A 16,931-nucleotide genomic window follows, 5' to 3' on the forward strand; every position below is an offset into this window, starting at 1 on the left:
TATAGAACACCGAGTTTGTTTGTATTAGGCTTTTCTGTGTGACCCAGAGATTAAGATTATCAATTAATTACATGAAGACCACAAAAAACAAGGGTTGTGATTTTCAGTGAGTCAGTTGGCTGTAAATCTGTCAGTCCCTCAGTTAGAGAGAAAGGAACCTGAATTCATTGCCACAGTCATGCCCTGTTACCTGACTAATTTTCAGAATTCATAGCTAGTTTTCTCTGGACATTGGTAGATGTCTAACAATATTTTCCTTAAAAAAAAGGTATAAAAATTAGGCCAAGCCACCTAACTCGTTAAGGTTAGTTTTATATTTGAGATTTATGGCCACCTTTATTGGCCAGGTACATATGGCACAGCTTTATCTCAGAGGACCTGTCAGGCACTAATGAAGTCTCCACAGCACATGCAGCCATCTGTGCCTGGCAATGGGAGCCTAGGGTTCAAAATAAGCATCTTCGTTATTGCCCTGCCCCAAGCCCCCCCCCCCCGTGTATCGGCCTTTTAATGCTCTAGGGCAGCATTTTTGATTCATTCCCACAAGGTGGAGTAGTTGTAACACGAGGGCTCTGATGCATCTTTCTGTTTGGAGTTGAAAGTAAAAAAATTTGCAGTATGGTAAGGCTACCAAAGAAAGGTAAGGAACCAGGCAACAAGAAGCTAAAAAGTGTCGTGAAAGAGTGCAGTCACATTATCCCTTAATCAAGAATTATAAACAAAATTTAAAAACACGGAAGCGTATGAAAGAGCAAGTGGACATGTTCTAAGTACTAACTTTTAAATAGCAAAATTGAGAGGAATAGATCTACTCATTAATACCAGAAACTAGTGCCATTGTAACTAGGTGAGTTTTGTATACCACATATCTAGAGTTGTGATAACTTGAAACAGGAGTTCAAAATAAAAATCTAAATAAAACACCATCACTCCACTTTGCTTCTTGGAAAAAATGAAACTGTTTTAGTCTGCTGAAAACTTGAAAGTATTTTAAATATGGCAAGTTTTTGGATAGTTTTTACATCCAAGTAAGTTCTCCAAAGTACTTTTCTGGGAAATCATAGAATCATAGAATGGTTTGGGTTGGAAGGGACCTTAAAGATCATCTAGTTCCACCCCCCTGCCATGGGCAGGGACACCTTCCACTAGACCAGGCTGCTCAAAGCCCCGAACAACCTGGCCTGGAACACTGCCAGGGAGGGGGCAGCCACAGCTTCTCTGGGCAATCTGTGCCAGTGTCTCGCCACCATCACAGCAAACAATTTGTTCCTTATATCGAATCTAAATCTACCCTCTTTCACTTTAAAAAATCACCCCTCATCCTATCACTACACTCCCTGATAGAGTCCCTCCCCATCTTTTCTGTAGAAGAAATGTTGCAATGAAATATGTAACTACAGTCTAATAGTGAAATAGCACTCATATGACAGTCAGTTCTACAGTAGTGTATAAAGGACTGTAGAAGGACTGTATATGGAAAATTATTTCCACATAGTAGGCTTAAATAATGTATCTGTTCTACTTAAGACCTTTTAGGACCTTTTTTATCCCTATTATCTATCTGCATGTAAAAGAGGAGGGGAATTTAATGCCAAATGAAAGAAGCCTACTCTCTACTAAAGGCAAGACAAGATCTAGAAGTAGGACAGTTGGGAAATACACTGGTCACCAGTCTGCTGCTGCTACTTGCTACAGATGCTGAAATGTTTCTCAACATTGGGTAACTGCTGCTTCTGCCTCATGTTATTCACTGCTTCTTAGGATTCACTTGCCACTGATATGAAGAGCGCCAGCCTTCCTTCTGCATTTGATTCCATGACGGTATTTTCCACTATTTCTCCCTGTATTACTTCATTGTTTTATTAACACTATTCAGTAAACTGTGGGGACTGCTTCAGTGGTGCTCCCTTTTTCCCCCTAATTACTTTCTTTGTAATTGCTAATACAGCATTGGTTGCAGAGAATGTGTGACAGTCCACCAGTGGGCTTTTCTGTTGTTCATTTCCACTGTGATACACACCTAGCTGCTTGATTTCCCAGTCAAGTCCCTGACATCTGACAAGACTGAAGTTAAGTGCAGCTGAAGAGTTCAGTCTTGAGGCTCTCAGGTAATATGGAAGATTATTAAGCAGCCAGGTTTAAACCCAGGCCATTACTGAAAAAACTAAGTTGGAATATTTTAATATAGGCTGATGACCCATGCTTAGTTCACAGTCTTGTGCAGGCTATAAAGACTGTCCCTAGATGAAGTAAAAGCAGACACAAGCTTGTGAATAAAACATGGAAGTTGTTTAAGCATGCACTACTGATGGTTTTTTCCCTTTACTGACATTTCCACATCAACCTAATGAATGTTCACTATTATCGATCAGTTTTTATCAGTAAAGAATCAGTGTATGCTTGCTATGATTCCAGCCATCACAGTGTGTTTGGGGTGCTCCCCGACTCCTTGCCCATCCTTACAAGTCCTCCTGCTGGGATGAAGAAAAACTGCAGTGTTTGCTGATGCTGAGTTGCAGCTAAAGTGTCAGGGCCAGACCCTTTACTAACATATACCAGCCTAGGATTGAGTTTACTGTCAAAATATGTCTATTTACCATGTAATATGTAAAAGTGTCCCACAGAAAAGTGTGTGTTTGAGTATTTTCCAACTCATTCCTGTTGTTTCAGTACCAGTAGTTAGTCTCTATCTTCAAATTTTAGCAAGCCCAAATGCTCTTGAAAGTATTATATACACAGTATTATTATTATTAACATAGTTAAACTTCTAGATAAACCTGTAAAGTTTAAAATCATTAGAAACTTTACCCAGCATTATAGGGATATAATTTTTTTCTATTTGATGATCACTGGAAGACTGCTATCACACATTCATAACTTTGTTTGCTAAAATGTCCCCATTTTCCCCCTCCATTGCACATAGATGTGTACTTGTCGTAATGCATGGTGTTCTACTGTCATATTCAAACCAGAGCATTCATTGTGGAAAACTAATTTTCAGAAGTGCTCTGTACTGTTGTGAAGATTTTTGTGACACGTGAAAGCAAAAAAGGTAACACTACTGAAAAACTGAATGAGAGGGGGAAAGAAATTTTCTCTTTGCGGCTGAAATCTCAGTGTCTGAGGAGTCACTCATGACATTTTCAAAATGTTTCACAGAAAGAGCTCTTTGTCAGCAAAGCACCGCACCTTGTGCTTTGCAGGTCCCTGCTGAGTCAGGGCTCAAATAAGACACTGTCGCCAATTCAAAATGGTATCGGCCACAGTGCTTAAAAACAGAGCTTGCAGCTATCAACGTTTGTTTTTTTCCCAGCGGTATTGTCCTGATATTGTGTTGTGTTAGATCCTTTGAGTAGTTTCTTTACAATACTCTCAGTGGGAGGCAAAAGCTAGACATGAGTAGGAGCTGGTAATTACCATGGTCTCACATTGCCCCAGGCACCCCTATACAAGAACTTTAAGGCCAGAGATTAAAAGACCTGGTGAAATTAAAAGAAAAAATTATACTGGGCAGAAGATATTTTACTTTCCATTGTTGCACCCCTTTAAGATTAATAGAAGTGGAACAGACGGGAAGGGGTTTCTTCCTTTATCCCCCGGGTAATGTGTCTACATTAGACAGCTCAGAGAGTTTTAAGAGTTGTTACTTCTGTCTGTCAGTTATTTGGCTTCCCTTATTGTTTGTGGGGGCCTTTCAACAGCACCAGGGGAAACAACAGCACATTTAACAAAGAATTAAATTGCAAAACAATATAAAGAAGTTAAATGGAGGACTTGTTGACAGGTGCAGGATCTGAAAGTACTTTTAACTCATTATTTTTAAGGTGACTAGTCCACAGCGTAGTATACCTTGAAAACTTAAGTCTTGCCTCATTTCTGTAAGAGAGCATCCTACTGTGTAAAACTCAGCTAAGAGTGAGCTAAGAGTACACTGAGCTGCCTGGAAATCACTTGAGACTCTTGTAAATGTCCACTGATGGCATGAAAGCAGCAATGTTCATATATTACTTTTATTTGCTTTTACAGCCAGCTTAATGAGCTCTGCTTTTACACCAAGCTCCTGTCATACTGGTTTATAACTTCAGCTGGTATGATGAGACATCAACACACTGGAAAGCTGCAGGGCCAGTGTCTAGACTAGGTGGAATACTCTCAGTCCTGAGCAGCTGGAAGACTTCCAGCTCATGCACAGCTGAGATAGATACAAAATATGAAGTGTTTATGATCACTGTGTATTTTGCAGGATTCCTGTGCTGCTGACACAGAACCAGCCATTTTGGAAGGTGGCAAGCAATTTGGTCTTTCAAGGAACAGCCACATTGCAGTTGCGTTTGATGACACCAAAGTGAAAAACAGGTATATTGTTTATTTCAGCACTGAGTTTTGATAGAATAATGTTAAAATAAAGTGCCCCTCCTGATATTCTCAAAAGCATCTCCCAAAATTATGGGTTTAATCTGAAAAATATCACATCCCATGGCTAATTCATTTCATCAAGCAAACATAAAAAACATTCAAGCATGAAATCTAGGCAATGAAGTACCCACCAAAGTAGCTCTCACAAAACCAGTTTACCTCTTTGTTTGTAAAAGTCTGGGCACAGACAGATTCCAGACTGATTTGCAGAAAAACAAACAGAAGAATGGAACCAGGTCATGCAACTGAATTCATAGGTTTCTTTTTCCGAAAGAAGTTTCTTGCTTCAGTAACTTGATAGTTTCTTGTAATAAGCAACCCTTTTTTTCCCCTTTGCGCTGATAGTTAAAATCAAGCTTGCGCAGTATACAGGGAAAATGATATTGCTCTCCCAAAATATAACAATATATGCATATACGTGCTGATATACAGAGGAATTCCAATAGCTGCTTATAACAATACAGCTGTTTTTAATAGATTTGTGAAGCTATAACTTGTTAATTGTTCATTTTTGCTCTGAAGGCACATGAATGTTAACAAATGTGTCATGTCAGACCACTAAGCACTTTTGCTGCCTTATAGTTTACAAGTCCGTCAGCCTCACACTTATTTTTACCTATAAAGGTGCTGTACTGAATAGTTTCACATATGCTAATTTTAAAAAAATAGGAATATAATTAAAATAAATATATTTTAAATAATCCTACAGTCTTTGCCTTTCTTCTTTTCAAATAAGAATCCTGGCCTGATCATTTTTATGCAATGATTTTTCACATTTATGTTATCAACTACTTTCAGGAACTGACTTTGCAGCTCAGCTTGGGTTAGATTAGTGATGTGTTGCCAGTACAGCCTTAGCATCTAGATAATATAAATCATTTCTTCCCAGATTTTTACTGTAGGGGAGGTTTTTGGCATAACCATTCTGTCCAAGGGGTCAGACACACCCCCATTTTCTGTTGGGAGAAATCAGAATAAGTGTTTTAAATCCTGATTGTAAACTCCTCTCTGCATCTTTAAAAGTTTTGCAACCTGTCTTCAGGCAATACAACTCATTAGAAACTCAACATTTGCCAGCTGTCACTACAGCTCGTGCTTCTTTCTAAGCATTATATGTGTGGATGACGGATAACACTGCTGGAATTTTACAAGCACTGGGATTTTTTAGCAACTACAGCTGCAGCTAGGAATTATGTCTGAAATTCTATGCCAAGGTTGCACTTTTGTATTTCCGCAGCGAAGGGACTAATGAACACTCCCATGTCAGGGATCAGATATGTGTGAAATGCGATTCACGTATAACCAAATTATTTTTCTTAAACTCTGATGTAAAAGTAAAATGAGCCACTAACTGTAAAGTTGTTTTAGAGGAACACAAGAAGGTAAAGCAGGTAAATTTGTCTACTCTTTGATTCTGAATATCTTTTCCTTTGTTGCTGTTTTCCTGTTTGTTTTCTTTCCAGACTTACCGTTGAATTTGAAGTCCGAACAACAGCTGATTCTGGCTTGCTGTTTTATATGGCCCGCATCAACCATGCTGATTTTGCTACGGTTCAGATAAAGAATGGACTGCCTTACTTCAGCTACGATCTGGGGAGTGGAGACACCAACACAATGATTTCCAACAAAATAAATGATGGCCAGTGGCACAAGGTATAATACTCTCTAATGTTAAACTATTCTTTGCAATGTGAAGACCGAGCTTTGTTCTGCCTTAAGATGTTTGCCAAATGCAGTTTATACAAGCTAAACTTTACAGCTAGGAATTTCTGTAGTCTGCAAAATTTGTGCTTTCAGATTCACTGTTAAGTACACAGCACATCTTTCATTAACAAAAAGTTAGTGCTGATCTTTGAAATTTGTCCTTCAGGAAACACATATTTCTGGACATATTTAGAATATGTCCCATGTATGGTAAGGAACTGCAGAAAACGTTCCTTCCTGCCTAATAGGCCTCAGGTGAGCATCAGCTCATGATGATGGAATACATCATTAAAGCCACTTGCTTCTACGTTAATAATCTCATTGTTCAGCCATAATGCTATGAACAAAGAAAAATGCAGTAACGTTTAAGTAAATCTTCCCTGCATTATTACTTCAATTCATTAGGGAATAAATATGATATTCATGGATGTATTTGGCAGCCCCTTCTGTGACTTTATGAGAGTAAGCATTTATACACAATGCCTGTGGCATTTAGATGGTAAGAGAAGGAATAATATCAGAACCATGAAGTTCAGTCTGGGCCGAGGACAACAGACACATACTATATTCATGAGGTAACATGCTTGAAGTCACCAATAAAGACAGAGAACAAAAGAATATATGTAACTATGTATTCAAGTTGTATACTATAAGAGACATTAAATTTTGGACAGGTATTTGGAAAGTCACCATCCACATCTCTATCATCAAATGAGAAGAAAATCTACTTGCATTTTCTGTTACACTTTAATTGCTCTTATGAAACCCTCTTTGCAGTCGTCCTTAGTCCCTCTCTGCTTATTTCCCACCCTGTTCTGCAGGAATTTTATTTTCATTGGATTTTTATTCATGAACTTTTTGATGATAGCAAATGCTCTAGACCAAGGTATTTCATAAGGGGAAAAAATAAAGTTGTAGACATGATTTATTTGGTTTGTATAATGTCTAGGAGCACTGGCAGTAGACCAGGGCCCCTTTCTGCTAGACCCTCTATAAATACAGAAGAGATTCATTTTGCTCTTTTAGTCATTTTTTCTATATTCTAAGATAACTAACTGGAGCGCATATATTTCTTAATGGAAGGCTGTGGTCTTTGGGCATACAGTTTAGCACTCTGAAAGAGAGGGACCCTTGTTGTAGATTCCATTTTTGCAGGAGAGAAAAGAGACTAAATCCAAAGTCATAGTTCCCCAAAACCACAAGAAAGTCCATTCCGGGAGGGGTGAGAAAGGCAACCTTTTTAAAAAAAAACCACAGTCTTTGTTTTTAAGAAAGCAGGGGCTTCTCCTTAAAATAATCCTTTTAGTGACAACCTTTTCTCCATCTGAAATGGTTTAGGTTAAAATGTTTCCATCAGACCTACAGAAGCCACATTGTGCTGCTGCTGTCTCTTTAGGTCCTCTGAAAGAGCATCTGTTCCCAGTTCCTGTCTCACTCACCAAATCCTCCTTCTGCCCAAGGTGTAATTGTCCATCTCAAATTTACTGTTGTCTGTAAACACCCAGTTCAGTCCCTCATTGTCAGGCCACCTGTTGTCAGTGTTCAGATATTCCTGTTGCATGACAGATGTGCTGCCACACTGAAGCAGAAACACCCATGTTAAAGAAAACCCAAAGAAAAATGCCATTTGTCTCTCTTTGCTACTCTGGTGAGCTAACTGCAATGCAGTTTAGAAATCTGCTAATATGTATGTTGCATTCTACATTTATGCCTTTTTTATACCAAACCATTATTATACTGATTTGTAGAGATTTCAGTATAAACCTTTGGAAATAAATCAGCTTACAGTTGTTCAGGTAGAATTTCCTCAACTCTAGCAATAGCACTTCCTCCATGCAATTCACAGCCCATTTGTCTGAACAGAAGCCATAATACCAACAGAACATAGTTGGTATTATGTTTGCTCTAGCATGAACTATGATCTGAGGCACATCCAAACTAGTGGAATCATAAACTCAGTATAGTCTGCAAACATGTGCTGCAATAAAGATTTGCAACTGATGCCATTAACATTCAGCATTTACTATTCCCAGTACTTAAAATTGCTGTCTTGATTCCACAAAAAACAATATTGTGGCATGCCTATGACAGTAACAATGAAACTTTTTAAAGAAACCCAAAGTCCTTTCAGTAATTCTAATAAATAATAGTCATGATTCCTCCTGACTCAGATATAATTAAAAGGCAGTCATATGTTTGCACAAAACCTTGCATGGGAGCTCTGTTCCATGAACATTATCCATAGTTGCTGCCACGGTGCTTCTGCTAACCTCTCCAACTACTTTCTCCCGTATTACATATTTTGGGCTATAAGGCTAGTTACAATTTGGCAACCCTTTGTTGTCAGAAAATTATCTGTAATTGTATTGCATTTGTGTGTGTTTTTAGGTAAAAGTCATTCGAATGAAGCAAGAAGGAAATCTTATAGTAGATGATATTTCAAACAGGACTGTTAGCCCCAAGAAGGCTGATATATTGGATGTTGTAGGAATGCTGTATGTTGGAGGATTGCCCATTAACTACACAACTAGAAGGATTGGTCCGGTAAGCACCTTTGTTTAAGTTATCTTACACTCCTTAAGTATGTCTTGATTGGTACCAATGTCTTCTCAGTCAACTGCTCAGGAATATGGATAAAATGGACATTACTGGAGGTACATTACATTCTTTCAGTGGAAAGATCTGACTCAGAATCCAGTTAATGCAAAGAACTAGAAATAGCAGAGTTAGTTACTGTTATGGAAAAGTGGAAAGACCCATACACTTGTATCCACTTGCATGACCACGCAGCTAGAGAATCAGGTCTTGAATCCTACTTGTCCTCTCTCTTGGCTGTAATTCATCTAGCAAGAAATGCTAATAAACAGTGAAAGCATCTCCTAAAAGAAGCAAAATTACCCTGGACAAAGTACCCAGTAGTACTGCTGCTTACCGTAGCAATTGGTTTTGTGTTGTTATTACTAAACTAGGAGAGAATGTATTTTGAAGCAAGGCCGTGGAAACTCTGTTGACTTCTTTCTGTTTCCAAATGAAATGTGCATGTATCAGCTTATCACTGTTTTGGTCTAAATGCCCAGCTTCCATGCTGACACAGAAGATACCTTTGCAAACAGAGAGCCCAGAGAAGTGAATATCATTCTGGGCTACACTTTGTAGAATTAACTAGGAACACTGTATTCCCTTAGCCAGGCCATTTACTGCATCTATCTGCACAGCTCCATGTCAGTCATCTCACTTTCCTGCTGCCCTCCCCCCTCCCCCCAAGATATGCCAGTATCAGAATCAGAAAAAAAACCTTTTCCCTGCATTATTTTTCTTGCTGCACAGAGGGATCTTTCAAAGCAGAAGCCAGAACTTGAGTGAATGTAATTAGGCTTATAGTGCAGCATAATTTGAACAAAAAACTGCAATGTCCATAGCAGCTATGTCCAACTTCATTCTGGGTGGTTATATGGAATCAGTAAAGAGGAGGCGAAAGTACAAATCCTGGTAAGGAAACAAATCAAACTCTCAGAGAAACTGCATGTGAGTAAATACCACTGTAGTAAGATGGTTATGGAATGGCAAATACTAATCTATAGACAGGCAAGAGTTCACCATTCAGGAAGACAAAATAAATACAGGAAAAGAAGGTCTAGATCCTGCTTAAATAAGTCCTTATAATAACTTGTAGATGTGGAATGAATGGGAAGAGTAACCACTCTTGAATCTGAGAGTCATATTCCATAAGGAAAACTGACTGTAAGATCATACTTCTCGGCAAACTGAGAGTTGTGCAGAAAGCCTGAATTGAGGCAAATCTACTGATCATTTGGATTTACCGAACTAGATCTGAGGCACTGAAAAATAAAAGTAATACTTAACTACCCAGAAAATATAATTCCTAATACTATCAAATTGTGCGCTTTGAAATACATCTGCAACTTACAAATACTAATCTAAGGAGAAAGGTAACACTAAATCCTTACCTATTGCTCCTTGTCAAAAGTAATGGAGGGAACCCATGCAGATAAATGGCTCAGTCTGGCAATAACAGTCATGTCAGATCCTGACAGTCTTATGTGCTTTGGGATTTAAATGAAGCTGTGACTTCAAATGTCATTCACAGAAGGTAAAAAAGAGTGCTTGCCTCTCAATCATTCTCAGTAAAATACACCACATGATGTATTAATAGTGTTGTGTTGTAGGCTTCATGTAAAGGCTCTGAAGCAAAGTAAGTTGAAAGGATGTATTATCTTAGAGCTTTCTTCTAAACATACATCAGCCTTTTTAAGCACTAATCTAATACGTAACTGTAGGTGAGCTGGCTTCCTATTCAGTGCAGAAGGCTAATAACTGCTTGGTTGGCTTCAGCAGATGTCACATTTTAAGCATACAAAGCTGTTTTCAGCAAAAGAGATTATATTGCCTGTTACCACGCTAAAGTATAACCACAGGATAAGTGAAATTTTAAAGTTAAAGAATGTTATTGTGTTGTCTACAAATCTTGCATTTCTATGATTTATTCATACAGTGAAGATGCAAGATTTGTTTTCTTTTATGGCACCTTTCTTTTTTGATAACAAAACTTCTTGATCTGGAGATGACTTTCACTTAGAAATTAGAAAAAGGTCTATTTATGAAGAATCTGACAGAAAGCATTGCTCAGCTCAAACTGAATTTATTCACTGATACTGCTCAGGTTCTCATGAAAATTTTGTACAGGTGTATTTAGCAATAATAAGCTATATAATTCCACAGTACATTCAGCTTTGATTTAGATGGAAATAAATTATTTGACAATTCTTTCAAATTACTAGTCAGGATATTGTTAGAGGAGGTAATGTGCAGAGTCAAGATTTCTCTCTGCAGGTCTGCCTTTCTTCTTTCTGTACTTGTACATATTTCTGTATTTTATATGCTGATTTTTATTTTCCCCCTTCCTACAGCATTGCTTATGAATGTCTTCCTTTTCTTCCTCAAAGCACAAGTTTATAATTTTCCTCTCTCTCACTGGTAACAGGGATACATTTTCCTGACTCTACATCAAAGACCAAAGCCTTTGTCTGAAGCCCAAAATCCAAATGCTGCTTCTGCACACCTCAGAGAGAAAACGGGGGGAGAGCTCTGGGGCAGATGCCAGTGGCTCTCAGAGGTCCCACCGGGATACACTGATCACACCCAGGGCAACCCGGGGTGTAGCCTGGGCAGACCCTCACTCCAGCCCCAGGCAGGATCTCCCTTACAGCACCACCAGCTCAAGTGTGCACATACCACCCGCTCAGGGTCACAGTGACGTGCTCCCAGTGCAGAAGCCAAACTGGAGTTGCGGTTTGCTTCACTGCATGGGTGCCTCCATACACCCGAGTACATCCCCCGCCTCCACCTGCCTCTCAGGCTCACAGAGTGGCCCTTGTCACTCTGGTCACCAGACCTATATACGGTTATTATACGAAGAACTATGTGCAGTTATCAACCTTTGCATAGGGGCTTTGTTTGTTTTAGTAGCTGTGTACCTGCATTACCTCTGTCTTACCATGCAACATTAGGCCCATAGTAAAGTGATGAAAGGGGAAGAAAAAAAAAAATGAATAAAAGCCCTAGTAAAATTACCAGCAGCCCAGAGAACTATATCCAGTATCTTCATCTACTTGCAAACCCCATAACCTAGTCAATTAAAAAGGTAAAGTATAGGCCATTAAATTCCTGCATTGCTGATGTAATTTGCTATGTTTCATTATGCAGTGTATTATTTTATGTCCCCTCCATTAAGCCAAATAGATGTGACTCAGATCACATCCCTGAAAAGTAATGTAATTCGTCCTCAGTGTGACCGAGATTAGATTCCAATTACAATCAGATATCAAGGATTAGCCATGTAAAATTCAAGTTTTATTCAGCTCCATAAATCCAGAAAAGGTACTTTTCGATGACATACTTTAGGCTGTTATTCTGAGCATTTCAGCTTGCTTTGCACAGTTACACGTTTTGTTTGAAATATTGACTACAGGTCACCTATAGCATCGATGGCTGTATCAGAAGTTTTAAAATGACAGAATCACCTGTTGACCTGGATAATCCAACTTCCAGCTTCAATGTTGGAAAATGCTTTGTCACTGCACAGAAAGGAACATACTTTGATGGAACAGGCTTTGCCAAAACAGGTAATGAACATCAATTCTGCTGATAGGCAAAGAACAGAGAAAGAGGAGATGCTGCTTTCAAATACCTACTGTACTACATAACATCTGTTGACTGGAGGCAAAGTGAGACCAATACTTGAAACTCCCGCTGATCATTTTTAGTTCTCTTGCCTAGGAATAGACTATATGACTTTCTAGCAATGTCTCACACAGCTGCCGTAACAGTTGCTTACATGATTTCACATGAAATGGAGTGCGTTAATAATGCTGAGTTAGTTACCTCATATTACTGGCAACACACTTCATATGATTATTAGGAATAATGTATTAAATAATTTTCTTCATTTTATTATGCTTCCTCTTTTGTCTCCAAGTTGGTGCATACAAAGTGGGAACAGATCTGCTCGTGGAATTTGAATTCCGGACAACACGAATGAACGGTGTTCTCCTAGGAGTCAGCAGCCAGAAAATGGATGGGCTTGGCATTGAATTAGTAGATGGAAAAGTGAGTAGCATTTTGGGCTCTTTATAGAGACTAGTTTTAGAAAGCAGAGGTAGTTTAAATGCAAGCTTACTACCCCAATCTCAGGCATCTCAGTCAATATCAGAACTGTCTTTTGTGCAGCACTTGCCACTTCCCTTACATCAGCAGGCTCTTACACCTTTAAAACGATATTTTAAAAGATTCTGTAACACTTGAGTTTCCTAAAACTGCAACATCAGGACTTAAATTAGTGAGAATATCAAAATTTTGAAGAAAATCTTTTCATTAATAATACTATTCTCTTGTGTATATCTTTCATTTCGCAATCTGGAAAACCATTCAGGAATCTTTCACTATAAAGAGCTTGGGGTGGGGGGGGGGGGGGGGTGAGACACCCAAAAACAAAGGAAAAAAACAAACAAACAAAAAAAACACAGGAAAAATGACAACCTATACAACAATTCTGCATATTTCCACTAGCGTCAGTGACATAACCCAGACCCCAGAGGGACAGCAATCCACATAGAGTCTGGTATTACAGAGCTCAGTCAGAGCATGTTGACTTTAAATAAACAAACCCCCCCAAAAATAATTATTTTGAGAACTGAGTTCCATGCCACGCTTTTCAGGTGATGTTTCACGTTGACAATGGTGCGGGCCGCTTCTCTGCTATCTATGAGCCTGATGCACCAGGCAGCTTGTGTGATGGACAGTGGCACAAGGTTCTTGCAAACAAGATCAAGCACCGTTTAGAGCTGACTGTGGATGACAGACAGGTGGATGGTAACAGCCCAACCAGGGCCTCGACCTCAGCAGACACAAACGACCCTGTCTTTGTCGGAGGATATCCTGGTGAGCATTTAACTCACAAATGATGCTTTGCTTACATTCTAGCAACACTGCCTTGGTAATGTATTAAATGCAATTAGGACTAGCATGCTGAGGATAATGGATAAGACTGTCCAAGTTTGTATCAGTTGATATGGATGTTCATTTCTGCATCCAGCTGCATTTAGGAACAAGATGTTCTGCAACACCAAGGGACTCTGACAGATTCCCCTGCCTAGTTTCAAATGTAGGCACAGAGGAGCAGGCAGACTTTCTGGCTTCTGCTGCCTACACACACACGGCCTCCCTCTTAAAACTTTATGTTTAGTAACAGCATATTTGTTATATTTCAATAGTAACAGCATTTGGCAAATTTAAATATAACTAAAGAATGCGTCTATGCCCTTGGGGGGCAGAGCACTATGGGTATAGACCAGCCTTGTAAAACCTGAGTAACTGAGGAATGTGACAACAGCTTGTACAGAGAAGTGAGAGGACACCATCTCTTTCTGATTAATATCTTTGCTCTTGGTCTGGTGGTTTTCAAAGGAAAAAAATAATTAAAATTTGCTACTCAGTATTCTGGAAGCCTTTGAGAGAATTACCTCTGCTTCACGCAGAGGAAATTGAACGGGATCCAGAACTGGGCTGAGCTCTGTAGCTATCTTCATCTTCCACTAAGCTGATAATGAATGCTAGTATTCATCTATTCATAGACAATCAATAAGTTCATCTAATAGCAGTTTTCTTTCTGAAAACACAGTCAAGATGTTTGCAAAGTGCCAATTTTGTTGCATTTATAATAAAGTTTCCCTCCAGTTTGCAAACAAAAAACCTAAGCATGTTTGCAGTATGTGTCTGCTCTAGTGCATACTGAGGTCAATGGCAAGACGCCTCTCGAGTTAATTCCTAAATGATTTTCTGGAAGTTGTTTTTCACCCCACTCTAATGTGTGATACAGTGCATCCAAAAAGCCTTCTCTCTCAAGCTTCAGAACATTTTCAAAAATGTTCTTGATACTGACAAATAAGAGTTGTAATTCAGTCACAGAGACTATTGATAAAGACCAACATCTTTGTGCCAGAAGGAGAACAGCTTTGTGGCAGCCTTTTTATAACAAAACAGAATTCTAGCATAGGAGCTAGTGCTAAAGAAACACTGCAGATGGAGTTACTATCTTGTTCTGGACTGTACATCAAGAGGAACATAGCAAGTGAAACACTGCAATCTGTACAAAACAAGCCTACACTTACATCATGTTGAAGTGATATTCCTGAGTTCAGCCACATGGCAAGTTATGAAATGATTCAATAATCCTACATGCACATTTAAACACCTCACACTTCTCTTGCTGTCTAGTCTAGCTCATCCAAGATTTATTTTAACATTCCCAATACCTAGACAGCCTCATCACAAATTTAAGACACAGTATCATGGGGTTTTGTAAACTTAGCAAGTGTTTATGTTTTCCAGTCCTCATGAGGCTTCTCCTGGCTGCATAAACAGTGCAAAACAGTTGAAAACCAGCTAGAATTAGCTGGTAGAGAATTTCCTGTGCAGAGAAACTTTTTTTCTACCAGAGCATGGGCAAGGATATAAATTCCAGGCTACCCATAAAAGCTATTATCTCCTGCAATCACTCTTTCCTGTGCAAGAAGGGACAGGATTCAGCCGTCTCATCCTCTGTGAAACAGCATAATGCTATGGCCAGACAATCCTGTACAGGTGTAAAGCTATTTCTGCAACCCTACTTTATCAATCACACGGATTTGTATCAGAGTGTCCCTGTAGCTACTTTTTCACTTGGAAGAACACTGAAAAACAAGTTGGGCCATGAATTTCAAGCAGTTGAGAGAAATATTTCTAGCTTCCTAGTCAAACCAAGCCTTACTTCTATCCTGTCCTTCTTTAGCAAAAGAGATGTACTCAAATCCCTGGCTTTACTATCACCAAGGGAAAAAAAAAAAAAAAAAAAAAAAAATCAGAATGATTGAAAACTCTCAAAACCAGTCCTTAAATTACACCTGAAGTCCATACTGAGGAACTGGAACTGACTTTCTCATGATGTCAGGGCTGAGAATTGCATCCATTCTGGCCTGATTTTGCCCTGTTATTCTGTGGATAAATAGCCTAAGAATCTGCAGGACTAGCATGTATGCATCATACACTATTTGTAGGTAGCAAGCTGCCATTTGGCCATTTTCCTTAATTTCTTCTATGTCACATAACTGAGTTACATAGTTTACAATGGCAGTTTAAATGTGTTCAGATTCTGCCGCTGTCATGATAGGACAGAAAAAGGAAAGACGACTGGATTGTTACCACTAACATAATCATTTATTACATTCACTCACAATGTTTGTCATTTTTTATATAACAAATATATACAGCAAATAAAACGTACTAATGTATTGCTGGGAACATTTATTCTCCTGCAGGACTCTCAGAGAACAAGCTTAAGTATCAACTCAGACTAACATAATACCTTTTGCCTTTTTTTCCCCTCCTTCAGATGGTGTGACCCAGTTTGGGCTGACCACTAATATCCGTTTCAAAGGATGTATTCGATTTCTGAAGCTCACCAAGGGTACTGCTAAACCTCAAGAGATTAACTTCAGCAAAGCTTTGGAGCTGAAGGGTGTTCAGCCACTGTCATGCCCTGCAAACTAACTGTCATTCAGCAGATATGGGTCTGTTGATATAAGCACCTCAGATTAAAAAAGAAAAAAATATATATACAGCGCATTCATAATAAAATGTCTTTATGCAAGTATTTGAGTAGTGTTTGTGGTATATTCAGATGGCTATTTCAAGGTACCTCCCAAGAATGCAAGAGCTAATCCTTTCCCCCCACCCCTTCTCTAGGGAGTAAAGCAATAATTTTTAGCTCTCTCTTTCCTTATAGCTTGAAATGGAAATGTTTCATCATTTTTCTGATGAGTGAGACTACCAGTTATGCAGGGTGTTATCTCGAGTTGGAAGGGACCCATAAGGGTCATGAAGTCCAACTCCCTGAAATGTTCCCTGAGTGCTTTTGGTGAGGTAGATCTGTAAGCTCATGTTCCTTTACCATTCTAAATATAGTGCACTTGTGTGTGTACACACCTCTGTCCTTCATTAGAAACAAACATATTACCTTGCTTCAAAAGAGTTTGCTTTAATCACTTCCAGGAGTTTAGAAAATTCTTCTGACCATAATATTTCCATGAAAATGAGGAATTCAAAATTTTTTGTAGGCTACATGGCTGCTGTCATGCTATAGCCATAGAACTAAGTGCAAGGAAGGAAAATGCGACTTGCTTGCTCAATTTATTTTGGATTATTGAAGAAAATATGTTGCATCTAAAGTCCCTGCTATATCATTTGAACAGCACTGG

At 38.9% G+C, this 16,931-nt stretch overlaps 1 protein-coding gene across 2 annotated transcripts in view; it reads left to right on the forward strand.

The window, feature by feature from the left end:
* Positions 1 to 16,327, forward strand: part of LAMA2 (laminin subunit alpha 2) — a 383,623-nt gene extending 367,296 nt beyond the window's left edge. For both annotated transcript variants that reach the window (XM_074896288.1, XM_074896289.1), the window contains 8 exons: positions 1,762 to 1,821; positions 4,244 to 4,356; positions 5,880 to 6,069; positions 8,509 to 8,664; positions 12,110 to 12,263; positions 12,617 to 12,747; positions 13,356 to 13,578; positions 16,067 to 16,327. In XM_074896288.1, coding sequence (XP_074752389.1) covers positions 1,762 to 1,821; positions 4,244 to 4,356; positions 5,880 to 6,069; positions 8,509 to 8,664; positions 12,110 to 12,263; positions 12,617 to 12,747; positions 13,356 to 13,578; positions 16,067 to 16,224 — 1,185 coding nt within the window. In that variant the 3' untranslated portion in view covers positions 16,225 to 16,327. The remainder of the gene's footprint in view (positions 1 to 1,761; positions 1,822 to 4,243; positions 4,357 to 5,879; positions 6,070 to 8,508; positions 8,665 to 12,109; positions 12,264 to 12,616; positions 12,748 to 13,355; positions 13,579 to 16,066) is intronic.
* Positions 16,328 to 16,931: the final 604 nt, after the last annotated feature.

The sequence above is a fragment of the Athene noctua genome, chromosome 1, assembly GCF_965140245.1.
Source record: "Athene noctua chromosome 1, bAthNoc1.hap1.1, whole genome shotgun sequence".
Taxonomy (NCBI): Eukaryota; Metazoa; Chordata; class Aves; order Strigiformes; family Strigidae; genus Athene; species Athene noctua.